The sequence below is a fragment of the Ambystoma mexicanum genome, chromosome 10 (assembly GCF_040938575.1).
Source record: "Ambystoma mexicanum isolate Mex_15411 chromosome 10, UKY_AmexF1_1, whole genome shotgun sequence".
Taxonomy (NCBI): domain Eukaryota; kingdom Metazoa; phylum Chordata; class Amphibia; order Caudata; family Ambystomatidae; genus Ambystoma; species Ambystoma mexicanum.
The window spans coordinates 1112479875-1112497735 of record NC_090932.1 but is presented as its reverse complement, the minus strand read 5'-3'; the positions used below and the strand labels follow the sequence as shown (position 1 = coordinate 1112497735).

Sequence of the window (17861 nt, the reverse complement as noted above, 5' to 3'; positions counted from 1 at the left end):
GGATGCAGATTTTATTCATACATCAATTATTATTTTTATTTTTTTATTATTCAAGGTCATTTGATTTACACTTCGAAAACCTTTAACCCTTCCACCAATTACCACAGTTTTGTCAAATCCAGGTCTCGTTGGAGTCTTGTGCTAACTTCTAAAAAAGCAGTCGTCCAATGCTCTGTTACCTCTTCCTCGTTCCCTCTTCGTCCGAGACCTCTAGTTTCTTGAGCATTGTAATTACCAGCTTTACGAGGGCTATGTTGATTTTAGTATTCCCTTCTTCAATCAGTGTTCTCCACCAATTGTCCGTGCTTCTAGTTGGGTAAGTTCTGAAGATATCCTCTAGACAGTTTTCGCGTTCCTGCCTTAGGCCCCGACAGCAAAGGGTTAGGTGTTTTAAAGATTCTTTCTCGCCCAGGAGTTCACATAGTCTGCACCCTATGTTTCTACTCAAAATGTTTCTTCTTTGCAATATTTCTCAGATCGGCAATACATTGAGTCTATATCTCATTAGAAGTGACCTGAAATACCAGTTTGGAAACGGTGACAAATACCCTGGTAGCAAGTTCAGTTTTCTTGGCTAAGCCCAGAATTCTTTGTAATTCTTGTATTTCTCGTTATGCTCTTGAGTTTCTATCCAATCCATTGTGTACATTTTTTTTGTTGTTTTGTCTGGATTGTTTAACAAATCCACCTGTTTCGTTGAGAGTTGTTAGCATTGCTTGACAGGATTATTGCCATTCTTCTAACACAATGTTCGGTTGTTCTTTCAAGGATTTTTTCAGCACATTAAAGCCTCCGGATGCGTTCTCCTCCAAACATTTGCGATGAAAGGACATTTTTTTCCAATCAATAATCAAGGCGACTCAAATAGTTTGGCAAATTGAGTCTGTTTTATTAACAAGTCTCTAAAACAGGGAGTACAACAAACATCAGCAATCTCTCGATCCTCTGACTCTGCCTACTTTATAACAAACTGGGCTCTTATACCCAAAATTAGTCATCATTGACGTTTTGACCTGCGTTATTACCAACGTCATCCTACGTGGCAAACTACAGAAACCTAACGGAGGGTGTGATTGGTTCTAAGTGCACGTCTAAGTAAGAGCTCTATATCTGTATAGAGCAGTGGAGGAAGGTGGTAGGCTAATTAACAGGTGGGGCATCTAAGCCCTTCCCTCAAAATGGCCACGATAAACGTCACTAAATACTCGACGTCCCATTGGCTGCACAAACGATAGGACCCTTAATTACACTGTCCTCTACGATTGGTTGGCATCTAACCCCCTCAGTACTTTTCCACCTATGTCTAGCAGCAGGCAGACTGAACAACCAGGTGCGGATAAGCTCATCTCAATACTAGCTTCCCACCAATAACTGTATCCATCCATCATCACCTCAATGGTCCAGTGTCAATTAGTGCTTTGAAGAATAGCCTTGAGTTTGTACTGTGCTCTGGGAATTTTAGGGAGTGTGGGCACAGCCAGCCTTCGTGCGTAGGTGTGACCACCTCGATCGTCCAACTTCCTTCTACCATGTGACTGGACACCATGAAATCGACCTTTTCATGTATTTGATTTTATTCTCCAATAGACCTCTGACGTCTTTTGTTTTGCTTGACCTTTCTGAACAGGAGCTTCTGTTCTTTCACACGAATTGTATCCAATGTCAGCCAATTCCAGTTTGATAAGACCTTGGCTTTCCTGGCTCAGTGAACTCCTTTAGCTGAGATTCATCTTGAATATCCAATTACTTTATTAACTGTGACACACTGAAAATTAATGCCTTCTTGCTTTGTCCAGTACTGCTTATAATACGTAGTGGAACCACCCATCTTGTATTTGTCCAGATGTATCTATATATGTATATATTGGCGCGTGCCGCGATAGATCTGTTAAAAGCATGTGATTAGCTTCATGACTGCTTTGCTGCTTGCGTTTCTGTAGCATCTCTACACGTTTATACTAAGTATCTTTAGCAGGTCTGTGGCATATGTTTCTTCACCTTGATCCCAAGATGTCACTTATCCATGGTGTTTCCTCGATGTCTTGCAGATTGTATGCATTCTCTGGTCTGTTTATCTTTTATATGGGTGTCAATTCGGTTTTGTGTGACGTCACCATTCACCTTCATCAGTCATCTTTGCTTCTTCAGGAATGTCATTCAAATGGCCATCATATTGTCTTTTATGTAGGTATGGTTTTCTCAATGGATACTTTACCTCCCAAATTCTCTTAGGTATTCGTATTCATATGGGTACTGCACAGAGCCCACGCTATGCTCTTTGCTGATTTAGCTGTTCTGTATATGTCACATACTTTGGTTCCCATTTTCAGGTAATTGAGGTGGGGCAGTTGCAGTGGGGGTACTTGGCTCCTCCTCTACAAAAGGTTGGAGTTGATGTTCAGTTCCGTGTTTGAGTAGTATATTCCTTGGAACCATAGAGATTCAGTGAGTTCCTCTACTTTAACTTATGGTTTCTGTCAATAGTTGCATTGTGTTGTTGCAGGCCCAGATAAATAGTAATTTCTGGGTATTTGTAACTTTCAATTTTTTTATCATGAGCGTCCAACATTTTAATATTAATGATACCTCCGGGTCTGGCGCGCACTACAAATGAATAAACAAACAAACAATGAAATATGATTAAGGTGTTAGGTTATTCAAGTGTGACCTGTTTGTTGGAAGCCCAGCTTGGAGTGTTATTCTTATTCCACATGCTGAGCAGCAGATTTTTCATGCTTGTTGAAACATGGGGATCATTGTTTTAATTGGAGGCGAATGAGGGTGTGCATTGACCATACAATAAGCAGTGCAAAACGCTATTAATGCTCATTAGTTATCTGCAGTATTTCCTACTTGGCGGTGGATAGATTAATAAGGCTTAGTGCCGATATGTGGTGGCACTTGGGCTATTATGGGCAGTGACATTTTTAGGATGTTGTCCAATGCATTAACATTAGTGTTAACCCATGCCCCCCAGATATACACAAATCAGTCCTCACACAAGGAACAGCCGTGGAATAATACAGAAACCTTTTCAACCAATCACTTTCAACAGGGAAAGTACGAGATCTTTCAAATCGGCATACATCAAGCCGCTCCTTAAGGACACATCAGGCAATGTGGAGGACCTCTCCAAATAGAGACCCATCTCAAGCATCCCATACCCAGCGAAACTGATCCAAACATACGTCTAGAGAATAACACAAGAATCCATAGAAGAACACCTACTACTTGTTCAAGCACAAGCAGGCTTCAGACCAATGAGAGGAACGGAAACGGCACTGCCCTCAATCTGGGACGATCTAAATGCTAATGCAGACTCGGACAAAAGCACAACTCTAATAATTCTGGATCCCTCTGCAGCATATGACAGTCATCCATGACATCCTAATCTGGAGATTTGAAAGAAATGGGAATCACTGACCTAGCCCTACTATGGATACAATCCTTCCTAGCAAACAGAACAGGAACTGTATGGATCAAACCTTTCAAATCAACCCCAAGAGAATCCGCCTGGGGAGTATCAAAAGAATCCTCCTTATCCCCATTGCTTTTCAACATATACTCGGTGCCGCTAATCAGGCTCCTTACAAAAATATGGCTTCACATGCTACAACTATGCTAATGAGACACGGATCATCTACAAAATGCACAGGAAGGAAACCCAACACTGGAAGACTGATTAAAAGAACTCTACGGCTGGATGAACACTAACAGCCTCAAACTCAACCCAGGCAAAACAGAAATAATGATCATATCCAAAAGCGGAGACAGCAATCGTTACATCCCATGCCCGACCGAACTTGGAAAAGCACCGACTCCATCAACGATAGTAAAAAACCTGGGAATCTTGATGGACAACAAACTAACACTTTAACCACAAGTAAACGCCGTAATCAAGAAATGTTTCTTCTTCCTACAAGTTGTATAAAGGATCCTACCATTCCTTTATTTTACCCACAGAACACTCGCCATCATCACACTCATGTCCAGAGTAGACTACGCCAACAGCCTATACCTACGAAGGCCAGAACGGCTATGGAAGAAACTTCAGTGCATCCCGAACTCTGCAGCCAGACTCCTGCTCGAAGAGAACATCTTTCCCCAGCGCTGAAAATGCTACACTGGATACCAATAAAACAGCAAATAAAGTTAAAACAATGTGCAGAACACACAGAACAATCCACGGCCAAGGAGCAGAGTTCCTAAAAGAGAAAATAAATGTCTACCATCTGACAAGACCACTCAGATAAAGCAACGACATTCGCTTAGTATCAATACCATACAATAAAAGAACATTTGGAAGATCAAGTTTCTCACACCTGCTAGCAATAACCTGGAATGACCTACAGAAAAAACATACACAACACAAGGGATCATTTGGAATTCAGGAAAATACTCGAAACCTGGCTCTTGGCTCCAGAACCTGAAGGAAATGACTAGGAAGCATGCACCCAACGGGAAACAAGAACCTTAAGGAGTAACACAGGACCCTAACTTAATCTCCCTTAACCGAAGGGCGGGGGAGGGGGAGGAAACACCAGCAACCCTGGTCCACACACAGCTAGTCCACAGAGGAAACTCTGGTAGGTAAGGACCCCCAAGTGATGGGCAGGGAGTGGCCAGAACCCTCCTATCCCAATCATCGCCAACCCTGGGCAGGTAACGCGCCTACTCCAGCCAGGTAGACATACCACTAGAGCAACACAGAGGAAAACTGCCACTCCTCAACATACACGCCAACCAAACGGACTTACTTCCAATACCTTACACACAGGATTATCATAGATGTTAAGCACAGAAACGCAAAGACAAAGAGGTAAGGAAAACCTGCTAACCCAAAAACTAAAACCTCAACTTTCCACATACTCTACCCATAAAGAAAGTCGCACAACCACATCTCTGCACAGCATTCTGCATGCACTTCACCACATTGCAACAACAGACTATTAAAACATAACTCCTCACAACAGCACATGCAATGTCGCACTGACCCGAAAACCGCACTCGAACTCAGCGAAAGGTGCAAATCGAACTGAAGCTGCCAACAGGAAATCAACTCTCGCTTCCTATTTCCACTACACCCTACTAACCTAGCCCCCCACTCCCAATTTCTTCTTTCTTTTTCAACACACCCTCCGTTTCAGATCCGCCACAGCGCCTGGGGACCACTGCGGTGGTGACGGTGCGCGATACAAATATCCATAGCATTAACATAGAAAAGTAACCTATTTTCAGCAGTTTTCGAAACATGAAGTGGTCCTTCTGTAAACAATGTTGCGTAGGTATGGTGTTGTAGAGGTTGGTGACCATCATGACAAAGGTGGTATCACTTTGCCTTTTACTTTTGTTCTGGCGTACCATCACAAAAGCAGCCTTGCTTGGTGATGGCATCTATCGTGGGACACAAGGGGTGAATTTCTTCATGATTTTTTCAGGGCCTCTGCCGTGGGCCGTCAGTGGACGATGCAGAGTCGAATCCTGCGTTTGATGGGAAACCAGTTAAGGATCCACCGCGCCGTATTGATATGTTCTGACCAGTTTTGTTTCAGAAGTAATCTTGATGTGGCATGTTGTACTCTCTAGAGGTAGTTCAGAAGATCATTTGGGATGCTTATGTAGGCTGTTGGAAGTAGTCCAGTCTTGAAATCGCCATCACAATGCCTGTGTGAGTTGTGTGCTATACGGTTCTTTTGTCCTTGTGTCTGGCACAATGCATCTCGTTCACAGGCACTACATGGTGTGGGTTTTCAGGTTCACACACATTGCCTCGCCGCATAATTTGCAGAGCATCGTGTCATCACATCTGATGCATCACTTCTCCTTCATGTGTGCACCCAGCTTCCTTGCTTATTAACGCAAGCATTTCGTTTATTTCTGCACATGCAGGCTTCATTCTGACAGCTTCCTGTGTCTGCACTACTGCTGAACTGCTTCTGTTATAAATGACTCTGCATGGAGCGCTTCCTCATTTCTCATGCCTAGTAGCCTGTATCCCTTCCACATGCACATGATATTATTATTCTTATTATTATGATGCGAGCAACCTGTAGTCTTCAGCTTATGCATTTTAAAATGTGCTTATACATGCTGTATGCTGTAACCTTGAGACATCCTCACTCATGACGTATCGCTTCTGCTCAACATGCATGCCGCACAGTGTGAATACGTTTTTTTATTGTGGTTTATTTTGCAGCCCATCCCTTTGCTGAAGAAGAGGGAGCAGCGGGCTATCACCATGTCTCAGCTTCAATGTGCTTGCCTCCTAGCAAATGCCTTCTTTTGCACCTTTCCTCGACGCAATGCCACACAGGGCAACTCTGAGTACTCAAGCTACCCCACCATCAACTTCAACAGGTGAGTGAAGGCCGCCTCCTGTTCTGTTTTATGATTTATTCGTTATTCTTACAAAGTGCACTATCACCATCATTTGCCAGAGGCATAAGTGAATGCACTACGGATCATTGCACAAATATCCAAGTTTCCAGCTTTCTACTAAAGGAACAAAGTGCCTCTATAAATCAGAGCATAAGAAGTTGGATGTGTCAAATTGAAGCAATCTTGAAAGAACAATTTTTTTTCACCAATCCCTTTAATTTGATATCGCTGTACTACCAAATGTTTCTTCCCAGATGAATGAAGAAGGGTTTCGGGTGAGCATAGGCGGAGCTGAGTAAACTTACTGCTGAGAAAGTAAGACCCTGTGCTGATGTACAATTCATAGGCAAAGCCTTGCAGTCGGAGTTCCTTTGATTGACAGCCTGTGTATTGAACTGTGGTAATATGATCACAACGTACAACCTGCAACAGCGCTTAAAGTACCAGATTCAGCAGACATTCCAGTGTATGAATTGCGTAGACAGTGGGTGTTTTGAAAAACTTTCAAAAGAAAATCTGCAGTTTGGTTGTGCACTTTTTTTATATGTGATTCAAACTACTCCCCCCGCCCCCTCTCCCAATACTATCCCTCCAGGCTTCGAAATTGAGGGTAGCCGGAGCTATTTAGCTCTTGCTTGTATCTTAGTTTGCCGCCAACAGCTACAGGAGCTACGTTTGGCTCCCCAGGCCAACTGATGCCAAGCAAACAGACCTATGTCAATTTAACTATTTGTTGCATTTGGGACAATCAATAAATAAACATTTTTACACACACATACAACATTTAAAGCGCAAAGGGTCATCAAGAATGGACAAAATGAGATGTTTGCATCTTATCTGAAAGTTAGATGGGCAGAATGCTGTGTACTAGCTCCTTGTCCCACTGTGGGAGCTCCTGGTCACTGATTCATGCTGGATGCCCAGGAGCTGCTTTTACCTCCTACCTATAAATTCATAATTTCGATCACTACCCTCCGTCCCTATGCCCTCAAACCTCCACCCCCACTTCAATATATATATATATATATATATATATATATATATATATATATATATATATATATATATTGATGTAGTTGTTTGAATAGACCAAAGGTGCACAACCAAACTTTAGCCTATGAATAGAAAGTCTCTATGCGCTTTCCTTACCCTAAGCAAACAGAGGATTCTTAAGCTTTCCTTAACTCACCTGGTGGTAGCTATTGTTAAATACTCATGGCCGACTCACAAGAATGGAGAAGGAAATCCAAATATTCAGGTTGACACAGCATTACTGTCCAGGTACAGGAAAGAAAATATACTTTATATCTCGTAACAAGATGTTGATGCAGTTTATAGATAATTTCTGTTTCAGAAGGTGTCTTACTATTTAAACTTATAATAGATATTTGATGTAAAGTGAAACTTGCCAACTGGCACGCAGAGAGCTGAAAAGATAAAAACAATAATTTACACCATTATAAAATACTAAGTTAATCCAGAAAAAAAAGTAATACAGCACATATCTTCAGAACAAGCTACTCCAACCCAGTTTCAAATGAAAAAATAAAAAAGGACTATTTTGGAAAGTGGAAGTTTTTAGTTCCCTATGCAAAGCAAGAAGAGCGGAGATGTTTTTCCAGCACATGGTATATTAAATCCATGCTAACATTTTACTTCTGCAGGCCAACCAATAAAATGAATTTATTGGAAAATGAATTTTGATTGATGGAGATGAAGTGCTTTAAAGATGGAGCATCCTAGATTCAAAAGGCAACCAACATAATCCAGAGAGGGCAGGAGAGATGCGATCCTATTTGTTAGCACCTACAACCAAATGGGTGGCAGCGTGAAAGGCTGATTTCAAAGGAATTTTGAAAAGTGGAGTTGCTGCTCCCATCAACATGAGATGGGATTAATGCTAGTACAGTGGATCCAAAAAGCTCCATATGCAAAAATGGTTTGATCCAGTGTAACAGGTCAATTTGGTAACGTGCACTTTGAGCTGTTTTAGTCACGTGAACCAGCATAGAAAGTTGCCTGCAAGCTGAAACTCCAGTGAGCAAGCAAATGGAATGCGTTAAATACCATATTTGCCAAGATGGATAGCCAGACTTGAACCATATCAGGAAAAATTCAATTATGGCTGAATTTAATTTTAGATTAATAGCTAGCATCCAGCACTTACGTCACCTTTAGGCAACCCTCCAAGCCAGATACCTCTCCATAGAGATGACACCTTTTGATAATGTTGACTATAGTAAGCGTAGTGGTTGATGCCACCACTGCACTTCGACACCAGATTGCGCAGTGGCTCCATATATAGATTGATGGACGCCAACACCACACAGCGGCTCTGTATCTAGAGTGTAATAATAAGGAATGGTATGGACTTTGGGGCTCACCGCATTGCACGGAGACTGAAAAAATGGTTAGGCAGAAAGCCCACCTTTTACCACATGTACTAGCCAACTGTACATGTTACTGACTTTTTTGGGTTGTCTTGTTTTTCACACAGCCAGGATTAATCTAAAGCCTTAATGAGTGTGTAGCAATTATTTTGTGCTCTACCTTAAGAATCCTTAGAATGTTTAAGGCAGGAGTACCTCAAACGTAACCTTTACTCTTCCCAGAGTGAATAGATGCTCTCTGTTAGTCGTGTGGGTAGTGTAAGGGGTCAGAGATGAGAGGCAAACACTAGGATGACATTTTATTTAACAGAAAATAGGTTGGAATAACTCCTTGCTAGCCCTATCCTAAAGAAAGAGGTTCCCTGCCTAGGAAACTAGAACTAAGTATCAGTCTGTGTCATGTAGTTTGGTAATCTCTGAACTGTTCGTGTGTCCAAAACAATCTAAACTGACCCTCACACTAGAAACAAACAACTAAAGGTATAAGAAAATGTCTCTGACATATATTTAGTTCAAAAGTGTTCATAATCAAGACATACAAATAAATCCAACAGAAGTGTTTTCCAAGGAGAAACCCTTGGATCCAAAGGATAATTCCCTTCCCCACGATTTGTAGGTAGGATAGCTAACGTGTCTCTTTTAAACAGTAGTCTGAAATTCTTGTTTAGCTTTTCTTGTAACCTTGAAAGGTTGTCTGGTGTACTCGGGGGGCTTTTCCGATTGATTCTCTGGTATACTCTTCTGCCAGGTATCTTACCCGAATGTTAGGGTTCTTTGCACAACTTGGGAGGATAACCTGGTATACTTTCCTGTCAGTAATCCTTCTCTGGAGTTTTATAGATCGCCTGGTATAGTTGTTATTGTTCCCCAAATGTCAGCTGCCTGGTGCCTTCATCTTTACTATGACTTCTTATTGGTTTTACTGTTCTTTTCAATATATCACATCAGTATCTACTTTGTTCTGTCCAATGTATCAGCTCTCCCCCACATTGGCAACTCTTGCATAGATAATTGTTTAGGTTTTATTGTTGCACTTTTTCTTGTCAGTATTCAAATCTTCTTTCTTTTAAGTATTGATTCAGCATTAGGTTTTGTCTGTTTAGGGCGCTGTTGCGCTTGGAAGATATGGCCGCCTAAAGTGGAAGCTCCGGACTGGGGATTGCATCCTTGCTTAAAACTGCAGCTGCACGCTGAATTTGTCCGAGAACAACCTGAGACACTAGTGCCCACATCCTGCGGCAGCTCTCATCCAATTCTGGGACCGCAACTCAACTCAATTTATATCCAGAGATATCACTGATCTGCGGCAACCGGATGGCTGCTCCTCCCTGATCCGGCTCCTGGCGACATCGGCCCGTGCCGTGAGGTTGCCCCGCATGCTTAGCAGCCTGCTGTGGGGGAGGGGCATAGCCGGTGCATGTTCCCAGCTTATCCTGTTGATCGCTGGAGGCCGGCGGCTGGCTTCCGCCCATCTAATCTGGCAAGCACCCTTCCCTGCTCTGCCGTTGACGGGCCAGCCTAGGACCTGGACTGCTGCCGCAATCACTCCGCAGGCGGCGGCCTGCCTGCACTACGTGGGCCACTCGTGCTGGCTCTTCCATGACGAAGGACTCGACTCCTGGACTGGAGCCCGACTCAATGGAACCTGTTCCCACGGCGGGGGCGCCTAAGAGGATTTGGGGTGACACCCCAACGTATCCTCGTGCTGGCTGCCGACAGCGCTCCGACACGGTAAGTCTCGGGCCCGCTCCGCCCCTCAGCAGCGTGCCTCTACGGGAGACCATCCCTGCTCTGCCCTGCGGCCACAACCTTGATATCTCTGTCGCGGAGAAGCGTTGGCTGAGCTACCTCTCCAGGTCGGCCCCAAATACGCTCCTGCGGCCTCACGCCTGCATCTCTGGTCTGAATGGTGGCAGACTGAGCCTTCCTGTGGGCAGCTGCTTGAGGCCGGGCTATGGCATACACTCTTGCTTACACCTCCTGTCATCCGTGCTGCGCGGCCTCTCCTACTACTGCCCTGTTGCTGTCGTGAGCCTGGGTGGTTCTCAATATCACGTGGGAGGACATAATCCAGTCGGACTCTGCTGATATCAATTGGTGCTAACACTACTTCTGCTGTGTCACTACCATTACATGAACTTACCACTAGAAGCTGGCCCCATAATACACTTGGCTGGGGGTTCTCAAGAGGTTTTGTCTGTTTAAATCGCCTTTGAGCTTTGTCCATGATATCATTCACTTGATTGCGTTGGTACACCATGGGGTCCCCAATGGCTGTGGGCCGACTCACTGGTAGTTTGCGGTTTCTCTGATTGATGGCCAGTTTCTGCAGTGAAGCTTCCTCCCTGGATTGGCTCCCTCTACAACGCGGACGTCTCCCCAGCGTTTCCTGCAGCCCTGTGTTCACTTGCCGGCTTCACTCTGTGACCTGGACCGGAGAACGCTGTTTCCAGACATGACCATACATCCAGGAGCTTTGCTGTGCTTCCCGGTGCTCCCACAGTCTTTCATGTAGGCCTTCTGTGCTTCTCCTTCCTTTCCGCCATGCCGGTAGATGTGACGTAGGTTCGCGAGCCGCTGCATAGATGTGCCAGTCTTCTTATTTTATTTATTGCATTTGTAATACACCCAAACCCTGGGGTATCACGGCGTAGTTACAGACCTCTTGATTATATTTGGGCCCAATTAACAGTAAATTAATGTTTATCTTACAAACGATATGCATATATTCCATATTTTATACAAAGCCTTGGTTATGCATCTTACATATTCTGGGTACAGTTCAATATTCCTTGGTCGGTGTGTGTGAGGAGGGAGGCATCCGACTATAGTTAGATAAAAAAACCAACAATTTAAGGCTTCTTCCTTATGGTTCTCTCCCGTAATGCATTTTATACTGCGGATGCCATTTTTAAATGTCCTGGGTGTTTTAGATTGAACAAAACAACTAGTTCTTCTTCTTCTTCTTCTTCTCCTTCTCCTCCTTCTCCTTCTCCTCCTTCTCCTTCTCCTTCTCCTTCTCCTTCTCCTTCTCCTTCTCCTTCTCCTTCTTCTCCTTCTTCTTCGTACACAAATGTAATTGGATTTCTGCAATGTTGTTCAAAACTTTCACATTAAGAAATGTCAAAAATAGTAGAGGTTTTATGTGTGTGATGAATTTTTTAAGTATACACAGAGCTTTGTCTAGATTGACAGTATGTCATGAGCAGTTTAGGTATCTTAGGGTTTTCTTCAGGTGAAAGGGGAGAATACTGCATCACATCCAATGGAATCATCCCTTCCCCCTGGTAGTTGTCACCTCCCGTCTGATACTCCCTCATATAACCACCTCTAGGGTCAGGATCAGGTAGCGGCTGCTGTTCCCTGGCCACATCGTAGGAGGTCACCACTGGGGAATCGGTAATGACTACACTGTATTTATCACAGTAGGTTGATGGTGGATTTTCTGCTGTGAAAATGGTTCCTCCTACTGGAATCCATTTTAACTGACTGCATCCTTTTTTGGCTCCATTCACCAATATGAAGGTTGTAGTTATTAGCCTCTTGGGCCTCAGGGGTCACACGGCTATCTCTTGTCGCTATTTGTGTGTGATGAAGTGGCCATCTTTGGTCATTTGCTTGGCGTGGACTGGGTTCTGTGGTCTACCTGAAACCAATTCTAATTGGCAGATGACTGTCTGAGACTGTCTGGATTCATTCCTTTGTGTGAGAGACTTTTCCAGCATGTGTGGGTGTGGTTGGATGGATGGTCTGCCTTGTCTGACCACCCCTCTGTTGGAATTGTGGTTGGTGATTGGGTGTGGTATTCACTCACAGATTCCTGAGGGTGATGAACCATACCCACTCACTTTGTATTTGTATTTTGTTTATTTGTATTGCGCACCCAGCCCAAGGGCGTCAGAGCGCATGTTTGGAAAAAGGTAGTTACAGATAAGTGTTACAAAGATAGGTACAGGTTACATTGTATAAGCATATTGTCTACAGCTGGGTCTCCAAAACTGCACTCTGGAAGACTTGCTGCTCGGAAGGAAGGAAGCTGCACCAGCATCCCTTGATGATGAGCGCAATTAGATGGCATATCTCTGCCTCTCTTAAGGAAGACCAGAAGAAACCCACAGCGGTGTGCCTTTTCCCTAATCTAGTGGGGGACAACTAGATTACTGTTCCTGCTTCGATGCCTCGTCCTCTGAATTGCCTGGCCGTGCCTGCATTCTTGGAGCCAGAAGCTGGTGACCCTTGGCTGCCAGGATGCCAACAACTGTGAGTTGGACAAAATAGAGAATATACATCCCAGGACATCAGGTAAGCCCTCTGTGTCTGCCTTCCCTCACCTGGGAATTGCCAGACGATGTGCTGCCTTGAAACTTCTGACTGCACAAGCAAACTCTGGTTCCTGATCCTTCTGCTGTGGCTGGCCCCTCCTCCAGTGTCACTTCAACATTTCTTTGACATTTGTTCTTCATTTGTGTCGCTCTAAGTCGATCCCATCCTCAAAAGTCAGATCATGTGCCCAAGGATGAAGTGAGAACAATGTATCAACACCAACTGCTGAACACCGCCATCTCACCTGTTAACCCATCTGGCTCCGAACTACGAACCCAAAGTCAGTGCATCGGGAATAATCAGTCTTCCCAAGAATCAGAGGGGTCCCATCTGCTTTTGTGTGCTGATGTTGCAATTTATGGTGGTTGCTTGCCAACCCATGAAGCAACCATGACTGGAAAATGCCAACCGCATCCTGAACTGCTTTTTCGGTCCCAGGGTATTGATCTCTGCCACCGTTTCTTTCTTCATCCTTCGACCCCTTCTTCAGTTTCAAGTGATTCTTGAGGGATTCCCTCTAAAGGAATGCCATACAACTGCTTCTTAAGGGTCCTTCGCACCCAGTTAACTGTATCCACCAAAGTCTGCCGCTACTTGCACTACTTGTTCATCTTTCTGTGTTTTGAACTTTCCAGCCTAGAAAGAAAAACACTTTACTGAACTGCTCCGGCTGTTTCTGTTTCACAAAGGACTCTTTGACACTGAAAGAAACCTTCTTTGAAACCACTACCTGAAATATTGTGAACTCTGTTTTACAATGTTTCCTGTTTTAGGCGTTTCTTTTTTTTATTACTTCCGGGTGTGTTTTTCCAGTGTTTTCAACACATTTCAGAATCTTTGTTGATCAGTTTTTCCCGTTTGCCCCTTTCAGAGTAATCCAGATGACTGTTTTTCCAGTGTAAACACACACATATTCTTGTATTGTTTCATTGCGTCCATAAGTAGGGTAATCTGTCTCGCAGTGAGATGTTATGAACACTTTCTGGACAATAAAGATGAATGTCTTAGTCCAGTAATAGAATACATTTCTTGAAGTCAAAATGATTGTAGTAAATTATACAATACTTTTTCAGGGACCCTTTACACATCCTTGCCCTTTCTTTTCTTCCCATGAAGACTTTTGTGAAAACAACCTTTCCACATTGCAGAGACTTCTAATTTGAGCAGATACGGCATAGTGTGATAAAATGATTTGCCCGGGAGCACTCACTTTGGTGGACATAAGGATAATTTCCTGTCAAAAGAAATAAACTCCAAGGAGATAACATTTTATCAAGTGCGGCTCACTACAAAATGAGAAGGGAGTCTGTTAGGTACAGATTTGGGGTAGTGCTCTTAGGGAGCACTACAACAATCTCAGCCTCCTGGAAATAGGACCCAACCTTTGCTATAAGTCTGAACTACACAGGTTGGTAGTGTGGTAGAACAGCCAAGCTTATTTTAAGAGGGGTCAATGTGAGCAGTAGAGTGGTTACACAAAGACTCACTGTGACAAGTATTCAAACAAACACTTAAACTCAAGGTTTCTTGATAAAACAATTATTTATTTACCAGTCATTTATATAAGCCTTCTTTAGAAGGGAGCAATATTATAGCAACACACAAATACCTTCAAAATGCACATTCTTAGTTTCTAAATCAGCAAGCACCCATTGGGGATGCCACACAGACACTTCCTACACCCTCGGGTGACATCAATGGTTAGGACACTGTGGACATTGATATGTTACTGTTAGCATTTAGAATAGCACTGAGATGTGACAAAGAAAAGGTTACTCAGAACAAACAAGGGATCGCAATTATTCTTAAGCAGACAACTACTTTTCAGCCCTCCCCAGTGTCAGAGGAGAGAAGAGTCTTTCAGTGGAAACAGGCTAGGCCAATGTCAATAGGCAAAAGTCTATGTAGCTGAAGCACTTCTTGCAGGTAAGTAGAAAAGTCTTTGCACAATGTTTTAGAAGTCTTTAGTGAAGAAGAAGAATCAATGTAGGGCCACAAGCTGTTAGGCTTGTGAAGAGTAGAAACAAATCTACAAGAGGTAAGTTCTCTTAGACCTTACAGTACCTTTAGTTAGAAGAAAAGCAGCAGATGACTTCTGTTCCTGTTCAGGTCTGCAGATCCAGTCGTGGGGACAAGAGGGAGGGCTTCTGGGGACGCCTGCACTGCAATGGGACGGTTACCGATAACAACCGGCTATCTTCAAACAAGTGGCTCAAACAGCACCTCCGCGGTTCCTGGATGTCGAGACGGACTTTCCATGCATCTGGGGTCCAGTACTCTGTTGAGGTGGCTTAGGCTAGGTCAGTCCTTCTTCCTGGGATTCCGGAGGATCTTCCTGGAGCTCTTGGCCAGCTTAAAAGCAACCCACACAAACTGGTGTTCCTCTCCCTGGTATCTCGGTTCCAGCAGCAACTCTGTGGAATTTCAACCAGCTTCGATATGGATGTCCAGGTGGCTTACTTTGGAGTTGATTGGTTCCACCAACTCAAAGGGAGAAGTCGTCCTTGCAGGGGCTTCTCTGTCGATGCGAATTTGGAGTTTCAGCACAGCAGCAGGGGTTCACCGGGCAAACCAACGGTCCAGGAGCTGCAGCAGGCGTCCTCTTCAAGTTCTTCTTCGGATTCCTTCGTCCAGTGGTCGACTCTACCTTCCAAGCCAAAAAGCCTTGCCTTTTATGGCAGGTTTCTCCCATTCATTCCAGCCTGGCTGTGAATCACCCAGCAAGGTGGCTGTCCTTGCCGGACAGCCAGCCGGCCAATAAACTAGGAGTTCATCCCTGTCTCTTAGGAGACTAAGCACAGGGAGTTTCGGGCACCTCCCTTACTTCCTGCCCCCACCAGACACCCTGGAGCCAGAGGCGGGCTTCACTTGTGATTCTTGCCAAAAACAAAACTAACAAAGGGCCCAAACCTGGTTTGTCGTGCAGAGTAAATCTCAAGAAGGACCTTTCCACAAAGAAATGGCGAAAATAGAAGACCGGGGCCATTTTGACAAAAATGGCAACCAAGGGTGCTTTATTGCAGCTGCAAACGAAGCGCGGTAAAGACACACCACGGTAGTTAAGAGTAAACCACTGCCACCAGCCATTCATCGAGGAAAGGGTAACATCAAAATGGTACATGAGAAGCTAGACAAAGGGGATACTAGGTAACCCCTCCAGCACCCTATTGTAAGATAGTGTGTGCTTTGTCTAGAAATCTAAAAGGGTAAAGTCAATTTCACTTTACTGTTCTTGGAAACAGTAGTTATCCAAGAGAAAGGTGTTTTAAGCCTTTGGGGAAATCTGTAAGGCTTCCCTTTAGCACTACACTGAAGGTGCTGTGTGTTACTATGTAAAAAGATGCCTATGGAGTTTGTCAGACTCCAAAAACCAACAGAAGCACAGTGTTCAAATCACATTAAAATACATGAGAGAGTGGGGGGAAAAAAGGTCTCGCTCTCTCCAGGTAAAAAATGAAGAAGTCAGAGAGTCCAGCAAAAGAGCTAGGCGTCTCTAATGTAGAGAGGAATTAGCACATTTCTGAGAATTCTCCCTAACAGAGTCTCATTAATGTACCCCCTGAGACTTGATTGGTGGGGGTGAGCAGGCCAAAACTGTTTTCCGGGCGCAGGAATATCTGGGGATCCTATAGCAGAATGTTGCAAAGGCAATTTAGCAGGTTAGGGGATTGTTGCTGAGATTGTATATGTTTATACCTTTATATAAATCATATGGCTTTTTCCCCATTACTGCTACAAAATGTGCTGTAAAATGTGTTTCGTTTAACTTGGGATCAGCATGACTCTTTCACATCACTCTGTGTGGGAACTTGTCCCCATAGCGAAAATCAAAAGCTGGCACCCATGAATATACGCAAAGTAAGTGAACCCATCTTAAAGTGAAATATACAAATGTAGTTCAGTTGACCTTCCCCCTAGAAGAAAGTGTGCAAGAGAAAAGAGCTTTTGACTTTTAAATAAAAGTAATGAACACCAGAAAAATAACCTGATAGAGGAAATGTTCCAATAAATATGCTGGCAAAATTATAAAAGGTGCTCACCTTTTAAACCCAGCAATCTGTAGTGAAATATTTCCTGGAAAACAAAATCCCAATACGAGACAAGTGCTTGTTTTCTTGTGGGTAAGAGTCTGCAAAGGGAACACGATGGCCTGGGTAAAAACCAAATACTTGAGCAAGCTTGTTAACCTCAAAAAAACGAAGGGGTTGCGTCCACCCTCTGAGAAAGTTACTGTCCACCCACATGTGTCCTTTGCTTGTGCCCTGGAAAGCAGCCACAATCGGGGGAAAATAACAACACCAGTCACCAGGGTTGCAATCTCTCTTGCCACATCCTGGTCAAATATTCATGACTCACTTGCTCTCTCATCATTTCCCCTTCTCACCCCCATGTCTGATTTTCAACAATACTCTGTTACAATGCTTTATAAAGATAACTTGAAAAGTGTACATACCATAGTAAGGTACTCACACAAGTATATAAATCCTTGTAGAACTATGTTTGGGCAAAGTGTACAATTGTGGCATTATTCCCCTCCATCTTGACTGGGAGACTACAAATACCAAAATGCAATTCAGCAAAAGGCGAAAAATGACCTTTGGGTTTTGAAAGGCTTATAACATAATGTAATGTGTGAAAGGGTTACCTGTTTGTGTTTGACAAATGTAGGGTCCATCTATGATGTGATGAAAATCTTACATTCTACCAAAAATAAACCCTTTTTGGGGTTAATTATGAACATCTGAAAATAATGTTGTTCTGTGTGCTATT

At 43.6% G+C, this 17861-nt stretch overlaps 1 protein-coding gene across 1 annotated transcript in view; it reads left to right on the top strand.

Annotated features, from left to right (window-relative positions):
- Positions 1 to 17861, top strand: part of LOC138492039 (poly(ADP-ribose) glycohydrolase-like) — a 1720160-nt gene that overhangs the window by 568200 nt on the left and 1134099 nt on the right. Inside the window, exon 7 of the mRNA XM_069618967.1 lies at positions 6197 to 6357. Coding sequence (XP_069475068.1) covers positions 6197 to 6357 — 161 coding nt within the window. The remainder of the gene's footprint in view (positions 1 to 6196; positions 6358 to 17861) is intronic.